At 36.8% G+C, this 17,767-nt stretch overlaps 2 protein-coding genes across 3 annotated transcripts in view; both read right to left on the reverse strand.

Annotated features, from left to right (window-relative positions):
* The window catches only part of FAF1 (Fas associated factor 1), a 602,340-nt gene that overhangs the window by 108,477 nt on the left and 476,096 nt on the right, over positions 1 to 17,767 (reverse strand). For both annotated transcript variants that reach the window (XM_049875181.1, XM_049875180.1), the window contains exons 14-15: positions 17,497 to 17,633; positions 13,246 to 13,334 (exon numbers count right to left, since the gene is read on the reverse strand). In XM_049875181.1, the coding sequence (XP_049731138.1) occupies positions 13,246 to 13,334; positions 17,497 to 17,633 (226 nt within the window). The remainder of the gene's footprint in view (positions 1 to 13,245; positions 13,335 to 17,496; positions 17,634 to 17,767) is intronic.
* Positions 7,667 to 8,388, reverse strand: LOC126070862 (ferritin heavy chain-like). Its single transcript, XM_049875203.1, has one exon. It carries the CDS (start codon positions 8,296 to 8,298, stop codon positions 7,747 to 7,749), a length of 552 nt encoding a protein of 183 aa, XP_049731160.1. The 5' UTR covers positions 8,299 to 8,388; the 3' UTR covers positions 7,667 to 7,746.

The following is a 17,767-nucleotide window of genomic DNA, read 5'->3' on the forward strand; positions in this document are numbered from 1 at the left end:
AGCACAATTAACAAAACAAAAAAATCTACATGAGACCAAAAAGTCAACAATTACTTTAAAACAAAGATGAGAAGAGGGCAGACATTAGAGCACTGAAAATGGAACAACCAGAATGCAATTAAAGAGAATGTTGACACATTGTGAAAAATGTAGTCAATGTCACTGAACAATTTGTGTAGAAATCGTCAAATGGGAACTAATTTGCTGTATCAACATTCACCAAAAGCACACTATTAAAAAAAAAAAAAGATTGAAGAGGAGTACTTCCACCTCTTACACACATACAGCACATATGCCATGAACTGATTCTTACTTTGCACACATTAGTGGTTTCATCTAACTGTAAAGCAACATACATCTAGTAGTACACACAATACAATCATTGCTCTTCCACACACCATCCCTTACCATCGCATGTCATCCAACAGCTGAATCAGTTTTTCTAAGAACTCATCCTGCTATCTCTTTTGAGCATTAACTTTTTGTTGTTAACTTCGTGACCAGTTTTACGAGTTTCTTGGCAGTAGTAGGGCTTACATTCATTTTTACCTCAAATAATGTAAATGATTTCTACTCTGTGGCTCTCTGGTTTAGTGTCTTCGCTGCCTTTAGCAATAAGATTATTATTTTTTTCTTTTTTAGTGAAAAGCATTCTTTTCTTGTTCTGATGTATCAGGTCATTGAGCTTTGCTTAATAATGAAACAAAAAATTTGAGGGTATCATGCCTTCATAATGGAAATACTGGCACTGGAAGTAAGTAGATTTCTGTCTTATATAATATACATAATTAGTCACTTCCTAATCAAAATTTTCTTTTATTACAACTAGTGTGAAATCATCACAATTGGAGTTACCTGTCTTGGCATCTTCTATACTAGCACTGGAGTTTTCTTTAAATTATTTATACTAATTTGAACTAGGCTGAACTATGTTATACTGATTTTAATGTGCTACATATTATACTGTTTTCATCATTACTTTTATGCTTCGATAAACTACTTTTGAGCCATGATCAATTCTGAGGAACTGTCAAGATAATTTAAGCATGGAACATTAACATGTGAATGGCAGGAAAGTACAGAAGTCAAAGTCAAAGGTCTCTGCTCTGTCAAGAGAAAACAACAAATGAAATCCTTGTTATATGTGAGCTGTCTATTAAAATGTAACAAATATAATGAATGAAATGGGATTTGGAAGGATACCATAATTAATCTTACATTTAAAAAAATATGAAATAAATTGGACAAAATTGATTTATTGCTTTTCCACACTAGTTGCCTGGGAGCCTTGGTAGATAGCTGGGTACTCCAGTAGTCCTTGAATCACAGTGAGAAACCATGTGCCCTAGAGACCAGGACCAGGGATGTAGCAGGAACCTGAAGAATGACTGTTATTATTTTAATTCTTATCTGTTCTCCCTGCCTCATAGCTTCCACTGCAAGAATGCAAGAGCCCTTCTGTGTGCTCTTGCTGCTATGCTGTGTTGCCTATATGCCTGGCTCACCCTGGCTAGGTGCTCCCTGAGCTTCATCCACTGGAGGATTTGATAGGCTTATTGGTCTTGCTGGGTTGTAAGCCCAAGGACTGTGTGTGTCTTGCTCACAGCTGTGTTCCTGGTACCCACATAATGTCTGATACATAATAGAAAGCTCAATAAATATTTATAAAATGAGTATACAAATTGAGATGAAAGAAATTATCTCCTGTGATCCGGGCCTAACTATGGAGAAAAGTCACTGGATAAAGAACTCTTTTTCTGAGCAGAAAGTATCTACAGAAAGGCATCTATCTGTGGTGTACTCAGCTATCAAGATAGTGCTCTAAACATTAAGTTAATGTAGTTAACCTTTTCTCCTAAAAGTTAATTTTGAGTGTTAGATTTCTGTGACTTGCATTTTCAGTAAAATTCTGATGTTTAAAAATATCACATTATTGTATCTAACATATAAATTCTTATATAGGTACATCACAGAGAAGTTTTCCTAATAAAACTTTTGACCAGTGAATAATCTGGATTGTTTCAGAAAGTGGTCTGAAAAAGATTCTTTTAAAGGTTGGTCTTTTTTGAAAGTTTTGCTTCAGCTCTTGGACAAAGAGATTGTTTTTGCTATTCTTTGCGTAGCTTGTCATGACTTATTCCTGTTTTAGAGAAAACAGCAAGAGATGTGAGAATCTGTATCCTGTTTGCCATTGTTAGCTCTGGAAAGAGACTGGACATGACAATGATGAGATATTAAACACAGAAAAGGAAAAGAAATAGAGTGCTGAAGACAGTAAGACCCAGGCTCAGGAAAAAATAAGTTACATGAAACAAACCACAAAGCCAACAATTTCCATTGGATATGCAAAAAACTGCCATGAGCTAATAAATATACCTTCTCTGTGCTATGAAAGTGTTGTTTCTAACTCCCAAGTCAGCCTAGAATATCCCTCTGGCATATTTTACTGTCGTTCCACCAATATATTCTTGTTTGTGTTGTTCTTTGGCACTGCTGAGTTAGTTCCGACTCACAGTGACCCCATGTATAACAGAATGAAGCTTTGCTTGGTCTGGTGCCACCCTTACTATAGTAGGTATGTCTGAATCCATTTTACAGCCACTGCATGAATACATCTCGTTGCAGGTCTTCTTCTTTTTTGTTGACCCTCTACTTTACCAAGCATGATGTCCTTCTCCAGGGATTGGTCCCTCCTGATAACACGTCCAAAGTACATAAGATGAAGTCTTGCCATCCTCACTTCTAGGGAGCGTTCTGGCTGTACTTCTTCCAAGACAGAGGTGTTCATTCTTCTGGCAGTCTATGATATATTCAATATTGTTAGCCAACACCATAATTCAACTGCATCAGTTCTTCCTATTCAGTGTCCAGCTTTCACATGGATATGAGGCAAATGAAAATACCATGGCTTGAGTCAGGCGCACCTTAGTCCTCAAAGTGACATCTTTAGTTTTTAACACTCTAAAGAGGTCTTTTGCAGCAGATTTGCCCAATGCGATACAGTGTTTGATCTCCTGACTGATGCTTCCATGGGTGTTAACTGTGGATCCAAGTAAAACGGAATCTGTGACAACTTGAATCTTTCCTTTGTTTATCACGCTGTTGCTTATTAGTCCTGTTTTAAGGGTTTTTGTTTTCTTTATGCAATCCATACTAAAGACTGTAGTCTTTGATCTTCATCAGTGCTTCAAATTCTCTTTGCTCTCAGCAAGCAAGGTTGTGTCATCTGCATATCGTAGGTTGTTAATGAGTCTTCCTCCAGTCCTGATGCCCAGTTCTTCTTCATATAGTCTGGCTTCTCAGATTACTTGCTCAGCATACAGGTTGAATAAGTATGGTGAAAGTATACAACCCTGGTGCATGTTCTCCAATTTTAAACCATGCAGTATCTTCTTGTTCTGTTTGAATGACTGCCTCTTGGCCTATGTACAGATTCCACATGAACACAATTAAGAGTTCTGGAATTCCCATTCTTTGCAATGTTATAATTTGTTATGATCCACACAAAGAAATGTAACTGTCCTAATCTCTAGGATCTGGATTGTGACAATTTATTGGGCTACTGCTCAGATACAAGTTAACCACAGAGGTTAGGTTGGAGGAGAGTAATTTTCTCATGTAGGATAGATGATTCTAAATAAATTAGTGTTGAATGAAAGAAACAATAAATAGTTCGGAAACTAAGTATCATAAACTCTTGATTAGAGGATTCTAGATTACCCATGACTTAAAAAACAAAACCAAAACCCACTGCCCTCAATTCCGACTCACAGCGACCCTATAGGACAGAGTAGAACTGCCTGGTTGTTTGGAACCAAGCTTAAAGCAAAAAGAGATACTAAAACATGGTTACTGTTACATAGTAATACTTTTCTCCTCACTCCCTCTTTGCCAATAGCCCCTCATTACAGCAAAGAACCTCTCTGCCCCAAGGCCCTACCCCAGTGCTGTACACTTGGTAGATGATGAGTAAACATTTACAAGACCAAACTAACGCTATTAATGAAAATGTCTAAAAAGAAAAGTAGAAGTAGCTGTATCAAAAACAGAGGCTCACGTAATCTATGCTTACTTCCTCGTTAGAGCTGGGAGCAATCAGGGATATAAAGGTTAGTCCACTCTGGGCCACTGAAGAATGATAGGCAGTTTATTTAATAAAAGCTTTATACGTTATAGGTATCCCTGACTGCATTAATACAATGGAGCTATTGCAGTGCTTGATGTAACTTAACCAAAGATAAATTTCAATAAATTCAGACCTAGAAAGCCATCCTCCAAACATGTTCATTAATTTGATTTTAATTGCAAGCTTAAGATGAAGTCTTACTTGTAATTTTTTTTAATAAAGGTAAATTTACAATTACCAGGGACAGTGTTTCTTTGTCACATATTCAGCTGGTACCACATCATTATGATCTATGCATATTCCAAAAGAATGCTTTAAACCTAAAAAAGCTTTTCTTAGGAACTCCGCTTATGACCTGAATGACAACTTTCATGAAGACACTCTAAAAACACAGAGAAAACCTTACCTTTTGTAGTTAAATTTCAGTTATATGGAGTCTTGGATTTTTCCTGTAACCCTCATATTAAATTTTGTGCTAAGTATTAAAGGAATTAAAGGAATTACAGGCAATTTCTTTAACGACGAATTACGTGGAACACAAGATGAAAGAATGAACAGGAATATGTATGCAAACACTGTGCATTCATATTATACAACATAATCTGTAAATCTGGTACTAATGAGACTCAAGATTTAAATGGCTGAAGAGTGTGTTTAGTGAATTATTGTCAATCAATCCCTCAATTTCAGGGTAAATGTAATCTTGAATAGCAACACACCTATTATTACAAATTCCTAACTAAGTACAGTACTTCGTTATTTCAAAATGTCACTGTCAATTTACAGAATCAGAGACAAACGTTTTTCACCATATACCCAATTGCCATTCCTTCAGAGTAAAGGAAACACTATTAAGAGAAATTACAAACAAGAGTTTTATAGCAATAAAATAAACCTTGTGAGCATTAAAACTCTAGTTACAGCACTACAAATTTTCATATTTGTTAATGTGGACCCATCAGTTTTTACACCATTATACTCGAGTATTATTTTTAAAGTCACATTATTTCATGTAAATCCTTCCAAGTATTAATTTATTTAATCATTCAACAAACATTTATTGAGTGCCTATTTTGTCCCAGGTATATAAAAAAAAAAAAATTTTTTTTTTTTTTTTTTTTTTTTTTTTTATACTGTCAGGGTTTAGAGTCACAAACATGACAAACATGAGTACAATATAGCTCTTTGCTCTTAACAAACTTACGGTCTACTGGGAGACAGGAAAGTAAACACAGTGAAATACAATAGTACAGGGGTTATATTAAAATTGTTTACATGTTTCCCATTTGCAGTAACTAAAGGGTACTCTGTGTAAACCACTCATTATAATTACACCTGGAAACTTTTTTTGTCATTGCTGAGAAATCAAACTCTCCCTTATCTGTTTTATGGAAATCTTTTTTTTTTGTTATTGAAAACAAAATTAAAATGTATATCTTAAAAAAATCTGTGAACTTAATAACTTAAATTAACAACTAACATTTGCCCCACGTTTTAATCTTGAGGCTATTTTTCAAATACAGAAATGTCTTGATTGGTAAGATATTAATGATTACTTAAGATTATTTTCATGGCTCCTTACTAGTTGTGTACCTTGGGTAAACTCCTTAACCTTTTGACCCTCAGTTTTTTCATCAGAGTGCCAATCTGTGCTAGGCTATCTTCATTTGTCCCTCAAAACGCACACTCCACTTAGCTTTGTGCCTAGAAAGCCTCTCCTGCCTTCCAGCTTTTGGTTTGGTTTTATCTTTTTTGATTTTAAACCATGGAGTATCTCTGTTCTGTTTGAAAGACTACCTCTTAGTCTGTGTACAGGTTCTGCATGAGCACAATTAATTGTTCTGGAATTCCTATTCTTTGTAATGTTATCTATAATTTTTTTGTTTTTTAATAATTTTTATTGTGCTTTAAGTGAAAGTTTACAAATCAAGTCAGTCTCTCACACAAAAACCCATATACACCTTGCTACACACTCCCAATTACTCTGCCCCTATTGAGACAGCCTGCTCTCTCCCTCCACTCTCTCTTTTCGTGTCTATTTCACCAGCTTCTAACCCCCTCCACCCTCTCATCTCCCCTCCAGGCAGGAGATGCCAACATAGTCTCAAGTGTCCACCTGATCCAAGAGGCTCACTCCTCACCAGCATCCCTCTCCAATCCATTGTCCAGTCCAATCCATATCTGAAGAGTTGACTTCGGGAATGGTTCCTGTCCTGGGCCAACAGAAGGTCTGGTGGCCATGACCACCGGGATCCTTCTAGTCTCACTCAGACCATTAAGTCTGGTCTTATGAGAATTTGGGGTCTGCATCCCACTGCCCTCCTGCTCCCTCAGGGGTTCTCTGTTTTGCTCCCTGTCAGGGCAGTCATCGGTTGTAGCCAGACACCATCTGGTTCTTCTGGTCTCAGGATGATGTAGTTGCTGGTTCATGTGGCCCTTTCTGTCTCTTGGGCTCCTAATCACCTTGTGTCCTTGGTGTTCCTCATTCTCCTTTGATCCAGGTGGGTTGAGACCAAGTGATGCCTCTTATGTGGCTGCTTGCTAGTGTTTAAGACCCCAGATGCCACTCTTCAAAGTGGGATGCAGAATGTTTTCTTAATAGATTTTATTATGCCAATTAACTTAGATGTCCCATGAAACCATGGTACCCAGACCCCTGCCCTTGCTACGCTGGCCTTTGAAGCATTCAGTTTATTCAGGAAACTTCTTTGCTTTTGGTTTAGTCCAATTGTGCTGACCTCCCCTGTATTGTGTGCTGTCTTTCCCTGCACCTAAAGTAGTTCTTATCTACTATCTAATCAGTGAATGCCCCCTCCCACCCTCCCTTCCTCCCCCTTCTTGTAACCACAAAAGAATGTTTTCATCTCAGTTTAAACTATTTCTTGAGTTCTTATAATAGTGGTCTTATACAATATTTGTCCTTTTGCACCTGACTGATTTCACTCAGCATCATGCTTTCCAGGTTCCTCCACGTTACGAAATGTTTCACAGATTCCCCACTGTTCTGTATCGATGCATAGTATTCCATTGTGTGAATATGCCATAATTTATTTATCCATTCATCCATTGATGCGCACCTTGGTTGCTTCCATGTTTTTGCTATTGTAAACACTTTTGCCATAAACATGGGTGTGCATATATCTGTTTATGTAAAGGCTCTTATTTCTCTAGGATATATTCCAAGGAGTGGGATTGCTGGATCCTATGGTAGTTCTATTTCTAGCTTTTTAAGGAAGCGCCAAATCGATTTCCAAAGTGGTTGTATCAATTGACATTCCCACCAGCAGTGTATAAGTGTTCCAATCTCTCCACAGCCTCTCCAACATTTATTGTGTTTTTTTTGATTAATGCCAGCCTTGTTGGAGTGAGATGAAATTTCATTGTCGTTTTGATCTGCATTTCTCTAATGGCTAATGATCGTGAACATTTCCTCATATATCTATTAGCTACCTGAATGTCTTCTTCTTTTTTTTTTTGGGTACCAAATCACTTTATTTGAAGTACTTCAGTGGATGTTTTGGTACAATTTATAGAAAAGGTAAAGGTAAACCCAACATGCATATGCTGTCTTGGTGACCACGGAAGTCACCCCTGAAGCTGTGAGGGAGCCAGGCTAAAGCTTAGCTCTCTCCAGCACTGTCTCCCAGGGTGTGCTTGTCAAAGAGATACTCTGCCAGGCCAGATTGCAGGGCTCCCATCTTGTACAAATTGGTTATGTAGTCACCCAATTCTTTGATGGATTTCACCTGCTCATGTAGGTAATGAGACTCAATGAAGTCACACAAATGGGGGTCGTTCTTATCTGTGGCCAGTTTGTGCAGTTCCAGTAGTGACTGATTCACACTTTTTTCCAAGTTTAACGCACACTCCATTGCATTCACCCCGCTCTCCCAATCGTTACAGTCTGGTTTCTTGATATCCTGAAGGAAGATTTGGCCACCTCGTTGGTTCTGCAGCTTCATCAGTTTCTCAGCATGTTCCCTCTCCTCATGAGATTGGGGAAGAAAATATGTGGCAAAGTTCTTCAGAGCCACATCATCGTGGTCAAAGTAGTAAGACATGGACAGGTAGACGTAGGAGGCGTAGAGCTCCAGGTTGATCTGGCGGTTGACGGCGGCCTCCAAGTCCTGATGGTAGTTCTGGCGCACCTGCGAGGTGGAAGCAGTCGTCATGGCGGCAGTTGAAGAGAGGCGGCGGCGTTTGAGGAGAGGCGGCAGAGGTGGCTGCGAGGCTCTGGAGCAGTGGAGGCCTTGGGGCGTCCGAGGCTGCTGCTGTGAGGAGGTGGTGGAAAGCTGGCTGGGAATGGCCGGCTAGGAAAGGTTGCCCAGCTCCGGGTTCCGTTCAAGCACTGTTGAAGCAGGAAACCGCGGCGACTCTGCGAAGACCGTCTCTGAATGTCTTCTTTAGTGAAGTGTCTATTCATATCTTTTGCCCATTTTTTAATTGGGTTATTTGTCTTTTTGCAGTTGAGTTTTTGCAGTATCATCTAGATTTTAGAGATAAGGTGCTGATCAGAAATGTCATAGCTAAAAACTTTTTCCCAGTCTGTAGGTAGTCTTTTTACTCTTTTGGTGAAGTCTTTGGATGAGCATAGGTGTTTGATTTCAAGGAGCTCCCAGTTATCTAGTTTTTCTTCTACATTCTTTATAATGTTTTGTGTACTGTTTATGCCATGTATTAGGGCTCCTAACATTGTCCCTATTTTTTCTTCCATGATCTTTATCATTTTAGATTTTATATTTAGGTCTTTGATCCATTTTGAGTTAGTTTTTGTGCATGGAGTGAGGTATGGGTCTTGTTTCATTTTTGTGCAGATGGCTATCCAGTTATGCCAGCACCATTTTTTAAAAAGACTGTCTTTTTGTTTTGGGGCCTTTGTCAAATATCAACTGCTTATATGTGGATGGATTTATGTCTGGATTCTCAATTCTGTTCCATTGGTCCATGTATCTGTTGTTGTACCAGTACCAGGCTGTTTTGACTACTGTGGCGGTATAATAGGTTCTAAAATCAGGTAAAATAAGGCCTCCCACTTTGTTCTTCTTTTTCAGTAATGCCGTATTTATCCGGGGCCTCTTTCCCTTCCATATGAAGTTGGTGATTTGTTTCTCCATCTCCTCAAAGAATGTCCTTGGGATTTTGATCAGAGCTGCATTAAATGTATAGATCGCTTTTGGTAGAATAGACATTTTTATAATGTTAAGTCTTCCTATCCATGAGCAAGGTATGTTCTTCCACTTATGTAAGTCTCTTTTGGTTTCTTGCAGACATGTACTGTAGTTTTCTTTGTATAAGTCTTTTTCATCTCTGGTAAGATTTATTCCTAAGCATTTTATCTTCTTAGGGGCTACTGTAAATGGCATTGATTTGATGATTTCCTCTTCAATGTTCTTTTTGTTGGTGTAGAGAAATCCAGCTGATTTTTGTATGTTTATCTTGTATCCTGATACTCTGCTGAACTCTTCTATTGGTTTCAGTAGTCTTCCTAAGGATTCCTTAGGGTTTTCTGTGTATAAGATCATGTCATCTGCAGATAGAGATACTTCTACTTCTTCCTTGCCAATCTGGATGCCCTTTATTTCTTTATCTAGTCTAATTGCCCTGGCTAGGACTTCCAGCACAATGTTGAATAAGAGTGGTGATAAAGGGCATCCTTGTCTGGTTCCCGATCTCAATGGGAATGTTTTCAGGCTCTCTCCATTTAGGGTGATCTTGGCTGTTGGGTTTGTATAAAAAAAACAAATAGATGCCCTTTATTATGTTACGAAATTTTCCTTCTATTCCTATTTTGCTGAGAGTTTTTATCATGAATGAGTGTTGAACTTTGTCAAATGCCTTTTCTGCATCAATTGATAAAATCATGTGATTCTTGTCTTTTGTTTTATTTATGTGGTGGATTACATTAATTGTTTTTCTAATGTTGAACCATCCCTGCATACCTGGTATGAATCCCACTTGGTCATGGTGAATTATTTTTTTGATATGTTGTTGAATTCTATTGGCTAGAATTTTGTTGAGGATTTTTGCATCTACATTCATGAGGGATATAGGTCTATAATTTTCTTTTCTTGTGGTGTCTTTACCTGGTTTTGGCATCAGGGATATGGTGGCTTCACAGTATGAGTTTGGTAGTATTCCGTCATTTTCTATGCTCTGAAATACCTTTAGTAGTAGTGGTGTTAACTCTTCTCTGAAAGTTTGGTAGAACTCTGCAGTGAAGCCTTCAGGACCAGGGCTTTCTTTTGTTGGCAGTTTTTTGATTACCCTTTCAATCTCTTCTTTTGTTATGGGTCTATTTAGTTGTTCTACCTCTGATTGTGTTACTGTAGGTAGGTAGTGTGTTTCTAGGAATTCATCCATTTCTTCTAGGTTTTTAAATTTGTTTAAGTATGGTTTTTCATAGTAATCTGATATGATTCTTTTAATTTCAGTCGGGTCTGTTGTAATATTGCCCATCTCATTTCTTATTTGGGTTATTTGCTTCCTCTCCTGTTTTCCTTTTGTCAGTTTGGCCAGTGGTTTATCAATTTTGTTGATTTTTTCAAAAAACCAGCTTTTGATCTTGTTAATTCTTTCAATTGTTTTTCTTTTTTCAGTTTCATTTAGTTCATTAGTTCAGCTCTAATTTTTATTATGTGTTGTCTTCTGGTGCCTGTGGGTTTCTTTTGCTGCTCTCTTTCTATTTGTTCAAGTTGTAGAGATAATTCTTTGATTTGGGCCCTTCTTTTTGGTATGTGTGCATTTACTGATATAAATTGGCCTCTGAGCACTGCTTTTGCTGTGTCCCAAAGGTTCTGATAGGAAGTGTTTTCATTCTCATTGGATTCTCTGAATTTCTTTATTCCATCCTTAATGTCTTCTATAATCCAGTCTTTTTTGAGTATAATTTTTTTATGATCACAGTCGAATGCTTGTGTTAATGAAACACTGGTAAATATCTTTCTGGTATTCTCTGCTTTCAGCCAAGATTCATCTGATATAAGTAATGATATCCCTTGTTGTACGTCCTCTTCTGAATCTTGCTTGTATTTCTGGCAGTTTTTTCAGTTTGAGAAATACCAACTGTGTTCTTCTCTTTTGGTTTTATAATTCCAGGTCTTTGCATATTTCATTATAATACTTTATCTTCTTGAGCTGTCCTTTGAAATCTTCTGTTCAGCTCTTTTACTTCAATTCTTCCATTTATTTTTGATACTCTATGATCAAGAACATGTTTCAGAGTCTCTGCTGACATCCATTTTGGTCTTTTCTTTCTTTTTAATGACCCCTGCTTTCTTCATGTATGATGTCCTTGATGTAATCCTACAACTCGTTTGGTCTTTATCATTAGTGTTCAATGTGTCCAGTCTATTGAATGGTCTCTAAATTTAGGTGTGATATACTCAAGGATGTACTTTGGCTCTCATGGACATGCTCTCATTTTCTTTAGCTTCAACTTGAACTTACATATGAGCAACTGACAGCCTGTTCCATAGTCCGCCCCTGGCCTTGTTCTGACTGATGATATTGAGCTTTTCTATCGTCTCTTTCCACAGACGTAGATGATTTGATTCCTGTGTATTCCATCTGGTGAGGTCTACGTGTATAGTCACCACTTATATGGTTGAAAAAAAGTATTTGCAGTGAATCAGTCCTTGGTCTTAGAAATTCTATCACGGGATCTCTGGTGTTGCTTCTATTACCAAGGCTGTATTTTCCAACTACTGGTTCTTCTTTGTTTCCAACTTTTGCATTCCAGTCACCAGTAATTATCAATGCATCTTGACTGCATATTTGATCAATTTCAGACTGCAGAAGTTGGTAAAAATCTTCAATTTCTTCATGTTTGGCCTTAGTGGTTGGTATGTAAATTTGAATAATAGTCATATTAACTGGTCTTCCTTGTAGGTGTATGGATATTATCCTATCACTGACACTGTTGCACTTCAGAATAGATCTTGAAATGTTCTTTTGATAATGAATGAACACCATTCCTCTTCAATCTGTCATTTCTTGAAGAGTAGGCCACATGATTGTCTGATTCAAAATGGCCAATACCAGTCCATTTTAGCCCACTAATGCCTAGAATATCAATCTTTATGTGTTCCATTTCAATTTTGATGATTTCCAACTTTCCTACATTCACACTTCATATATTCTACATTCTGGTAATTAATGGATGTTTGCTGTTTCTTTTTTGTTTTTTTGTCTCATTTTAAGTAATGGCACATCAGCAAATGAAGGTCCTGAAAGCTTTATTTCAGCCATGTCATTAAGGATGACTCTGTTTTGAGGAGGCAGCTTTTCTCCAGTCATATTTTCTGTGCCTTCCAACCTGATGGGCTAATCTATCACACAATGTTCAGCTGCTATTCCTAAGGTTTACACTGGCCAATTATTTTAGAAGTAGATTGCCAGGTCCTTCTTCCTACTTTGTCTTAATCTGGAAGCTCTGCTGAAACCTGTCTACCCCTGGTAGCCCTGCTGGTATTTGAGATACCGGTGGCATAGCTTCCAGCATCACAGCAACACACAAGCCACCGCAGGACAACAAACTGATAGGCGTGTGGTGGGCACAGTGCCTAGCACGTCATAAATAATCAGTAAGTGTTGGCTATTACTGTCATTATCAGTAATGATGCTATTATTATTTTATTTGATGCCTCCTGTCGTCTATGCCATCTGCATATGCTTAGGGGATTGGGAATTTTAGAATTCTGATATTTTTTCCTAATTCTCATAGTGCTTCAGAAATATATTCAAATGTAAAATTTATTTATTGCTAATCAATCTCAATATTTAAAAGGAGTAACAGGACCTTAAAAATGAGTTATAAAACTCATATAGTACATGATTTCCTGGACTGAAGTTTCATCTGTAAAATTCCTCAGAATTAATTTCCTGCAAACTGATCTCCCACCAGCCCCTCAAACCTGGCAAAGTAGTCCATAAATTAGACAAACTGTTGAGTCTTGGGGTCATGAGAAGAATGGACTACCTCACAGCATAACAGATCTTGGTTAATCTGGAAATGCATCTTCCTAATTCTTATTTATCAAACATGACATGGGCACGTATCATCATTTGACAAATGACTTCACCAAAATCCTATTAAAGGTCTGCTTAACCTTTAACCTTACCTCATCCTTTATATCTTCCTGTTGTTGGGCCGTGAAGATCTCCATTGCAGCCATGAGTCTCATCATTAACTCATCCACTGTTGTGTTTCCTAGCAACACATGGAGATGGCCAAACTTCACATTATTAAAGTTATTAAAATATGGAAAGTCATTCTAGAATTAATCAGAAAGGAATAACTAAAGTCTAAATAAATACAGATTAGTATGCTAATATCTAATTAAAATACTTTCATGGTTTCACTGAAACTTTCCAATAAGAGTAAAGCAGTATACTGGCAGTTGAAATTTCAGTATATTCACATTTGAGGGAGCAATCTCTTAATCAGAAGAACTTTTAGAACTGTAAAGAGGAACGCCCAATTCATGAGTACCAAAAGTTCTTTCAAGTTATGAAAACATAGCTATCTAATTACCCTAGCAACAACGACCATTTGCTTACATATCAGTGATAAAGATAACCACTTCACATGTATCATTTTATTTAATATGAAGGCATTGTTATCATTTTGATTTTACAGAGAAGAAAACCAAGGTTTAGAGAGCTTAAGTAACCTGCCCAACCAAGGTCAACCTGGTTAAGTGGTGGGGCCAGGATTTGAAAACAGATGGATGCGACTCAAAAGCCACCTCAGTACATTGTCCTTTAATTAGTAGTAGTATTTTTTGTCATTAAAAATTCCCTGGTGAAACAAACAAAATTCAATTTCTGAAAAAAAATTTGATTTCTTTTTCTGCCCAATTGGTATTCTTCCCTCTCAGGCTACTTTCAAATTACCATACAATAATTCTTCATGAAGAGGGCATTTTAAAAGTCTGATTTTCCTTAATGTTACTTATTCTCTGTCTAACTCGATAACAAACATAGAGCACATACATGGCATTTTCTGAATGCATCCATTCCTTGTTATTTGCTTTGGATGCATTTACAAAAATGCAGTGTGTGAGGATACATGAAGATATATCAATTCTTCTCTTTTCTCAAACTACAAGAAGAAAAATTGAGTTTTCTCCAGGGCCTAAGAAGAGGTCTTCTTGACTCATTAATTTAATGGCCACCAACGGGATAGTGAACAGCGAGCATCCTAGCTGGTGTTTTTCTAGAGAAGGGCTTGACTACATGATCTTCCAGTGATCATTTTCTCAATTTTTCTTATAACCACTGGCAGCATGGGGTCAGGAAGCGTCTGTGGTCCTTAGCAATAAAATGATCCAGTTTGGTCACATAAGCATTACTCTCTCAATAAATGGACTATAGAACCGAGAAAACAGAAATGATTTAAAAAAAAAAAAAGATCTAGTATCAAGAAATTGTCTAGCACTTCATAAATAAACATCCATTTCATAGACAAATAAATGGACAAGTGTCTGAACGAGTGACTATAGCTAAGATCAAATTTTTTTATCTGCAAAACAGAGATAATATAATCTCTGTAGCGTTCTTAGAAAGAGTAGAGATAACATAAAGTGCCTGGTACATAATGCATACAAAATCATTGGTATAGTTATTAACAGATACGAAAGATGGCAAAAAGTTTAACAGCATCTTCAGTGTAGATTTTGTTACTGGGCAAGTCTCTGGGCTTCCATTTCTCATTTGCAAACTGACTAAGGTTCAGAGCACGAAGCATGAATATTTTATGGAGCGTACTGGAATCCTCAATGGGAAAATACTATAGTTGTGCCGATGACTACATATTGGCCATTAATTTCCAGACTTAAGTCACTGCTCATCAGGTATGTTTTAGCCTTACCTGGAAGGACCCACTGTCAAAATGGACTTGTAGGTACTTTACACTTAAGCCCTAAATGATCCAAGATGGAGAAAATACCAGTTAAAGCAGCTCAGGGCCAACTCACAGTCTACCGCAGTGGTTCTTAAACATTTTGGTCTTAGGCTCCCTTTATATTCTTAAAAACTAATGAGACCCCCAAAGAACTTTTGTTTATGTGGGTTATAGCTATCAATATTTACTGGATTAGAAATTATAATGGAAATCTTAAAAAAACACTTGTTTATCAATTCATTTAAAAGTAATAATAAACCCACTACCTGTTAAATAACACATTTTTGTGAAAAAAATGACCATACTTTCCAAAAAAAAAAAAAAAATGTAGTGAGTGGCATTGTTTTAATATTTTTGTAAATCTCTAGTGTTTAGCTTAATAGAAGAAAACTGGATTTTCATATCTGCTTTTGCATTAAACCAATTACAATATGTTGCTTTGGTTGAAATTTACCAAGAAAACCTGGCCTCACATAGACATGCAGTTGGAAAAAGGAATGTTTTAATAGATAATTGTGGATATCCTTCTTTGATACTATACCCAAACTATTAAGTGGAAGTTTCTTTAATGGTGCGTGTGGAATATGAACTGTGTGTGTTTTGTTACATTAAAATACATTGGTCTATCTTGTACTTTGAATGGGTCTTTTACCGGTGGTTGATTTTACAACATCATGCATTTGGCATTTGGAAAATACTGGCTCACTGAATGCTGATACATTCAGAAGATTATCTACAAAAAGATCACATTTGTTAATATCATCAGAAAAGTATTGAACCTGTCAATCTTATGGTGGTAGATATAAATTTTCTTTTGAAAGCTCCTATTTTATCACTGATGACAAATACTGCCAATTATTTTTCTTCAAGTGACAGTCTCACTTTGTTCATTTTGGAGAAACTGTCTGTCAAATACCCAGGCTGTATGACCATAGTCTGTCTGTCAGTCATATTTTCAAGTAAAAATGATCTTCAGTAAAAAAAGAAGTTTAGCTCACAAGTGAAGCAACCACAAGTATTTTGGTATGCAGCAGGGGGGCTTTATGCCGACCTCCCATTGTGCCACACAGAACTATTAAGAGGGCTGAGATTAAATAAAAGTAGTAACTTCTAGTGCTTCATCAATGACATTCTAATTTTTTTTTTCTAAACCATGAGTACATGATGGTAAAGAATATGATGATATGATGACTACCAGTACAATTTCGTGCCATGGCCTTGATTAGTGTTAAGGCGCCAGCTGTTTTACACACCATTGCTTTTGCACCACTAGTCCAAACGTCAACAAAGTGAAAAAGGCAAATAACATCTGCATATCATTATTAAAATAATTTTGACCTTGCGGATTCTCTGAAAGGGTCTAGGGACCTGGGGGAGGGGTAGAGCAGGGAGAGGTAGTAGTGGTCCCTGGACTACACCTTGAGAACCACTAGCTATTGCAATATTGCCTCTGACAGGAAAAGCAGCAATGAGATGTTATCTTTATTATCCATTTACCCTCTGCAAATCAGTTCCCCCAGCAGGTCTTCTTTAACACTGTTTATGAAACCATATGCTCTAGTTATGGAAAAAACAGAAAACAGTACAGGTTTTGTTTTATTTGAGTTTTTAAAGAGGTAGAGTTTATCTTTCCTTCCCCTATCATATTAACTACTATAGAACTTTTGACTTAAATGAGGGGAGAAATGCAGTATCCCAGATACTATGTAAGCTTTAGCTTGGGGCACTTGAAAATCTTTTTCCTTGTGGTATAGTGAAAATACACTGTTTTCAATTTAAGCTTTACCACGAATAAGGTAATATTTTACACTAATCCTTGGGGGTGCATCAGTAACAGTAAAATATATATATGTATACATATAATTGTGGTTTCTGGGTATATACATAATTCACTTATTTTTGTGTTAAGAAAAGGCACTGTGATTAAATTCACAGGCATCCTCTAGGTTCATGCCTCAGAGCTGCATCCTAGACATGGATTGACAAAAATAAGGAGAAACAACTACCACTGTGAACTATTTGATTTGTAATATATAGTCACTATGAGTCAGAATCGACTTGACGGCAACGGGTTTATACAGTCACTGGATTTTCTAGAAAACTGAAGATAAGCATTTCTTTCAACTAATCAACATTACAGCAAGAAATCAATATATATATGAAATATCATATTTGACAGCTGACTATGACCTAAATACTAGGTTAGAGAGTTGAGAAATTCTGAACATTTAACTTGAGTATCTATGTCCCAGGGGCTCTGTAATTTAATTAAGATGTTTCTGTTGGATTTTCATGTAATGCATTTAATTTTTCATAGGACCTATACTTTTTGGAGATGTTCTTCCCTAGGGTATTCTATATTTTAAAATGCAATAATATTTTATCAATAAAAATATTGTAAGCTTTGCAAATAAAAATCAGATCATCACATATACAAGACTCTATTCCCATGTGACATGTACTTTACCTTGTATCACATTTAACACTTCATTAGATGATCGCTTTCCCATAATAATCAGGAAAAGTGGAAACTGATCTGTTTTTTGAGTCCGAATGGTTTGTGCAACAACACTGCCAAAGTGTCTAGTGCACATTGTCAGAAATCTAAAATGAGATAAAATCCAAAGTAAGTTTCATTTCGGAATTTAATAAATTTACCAGTATCCCAACAAAAAACTCACTGTTTTATTAGTTATGTTAAAATTAGATAAGGCTGTCTGATATCAGTATATAAAATC

The sequence above is a fragment of the Elephas maximus genome, chromosome 3 (genome assembly GCF_024166365.1).
Source record: "Elephas maximus indicus isolate mEleMax1 chromosome 3, mEleMax1 primary haplotype, whole genome shotgun sequence".
In the NCBI taxonomy this organism is placed as follows: Eukaryota; Metazoa; Chordata; class Mammalia; order Proboscidea; family Elephantidae; genus Elephas; species Elephas maximus.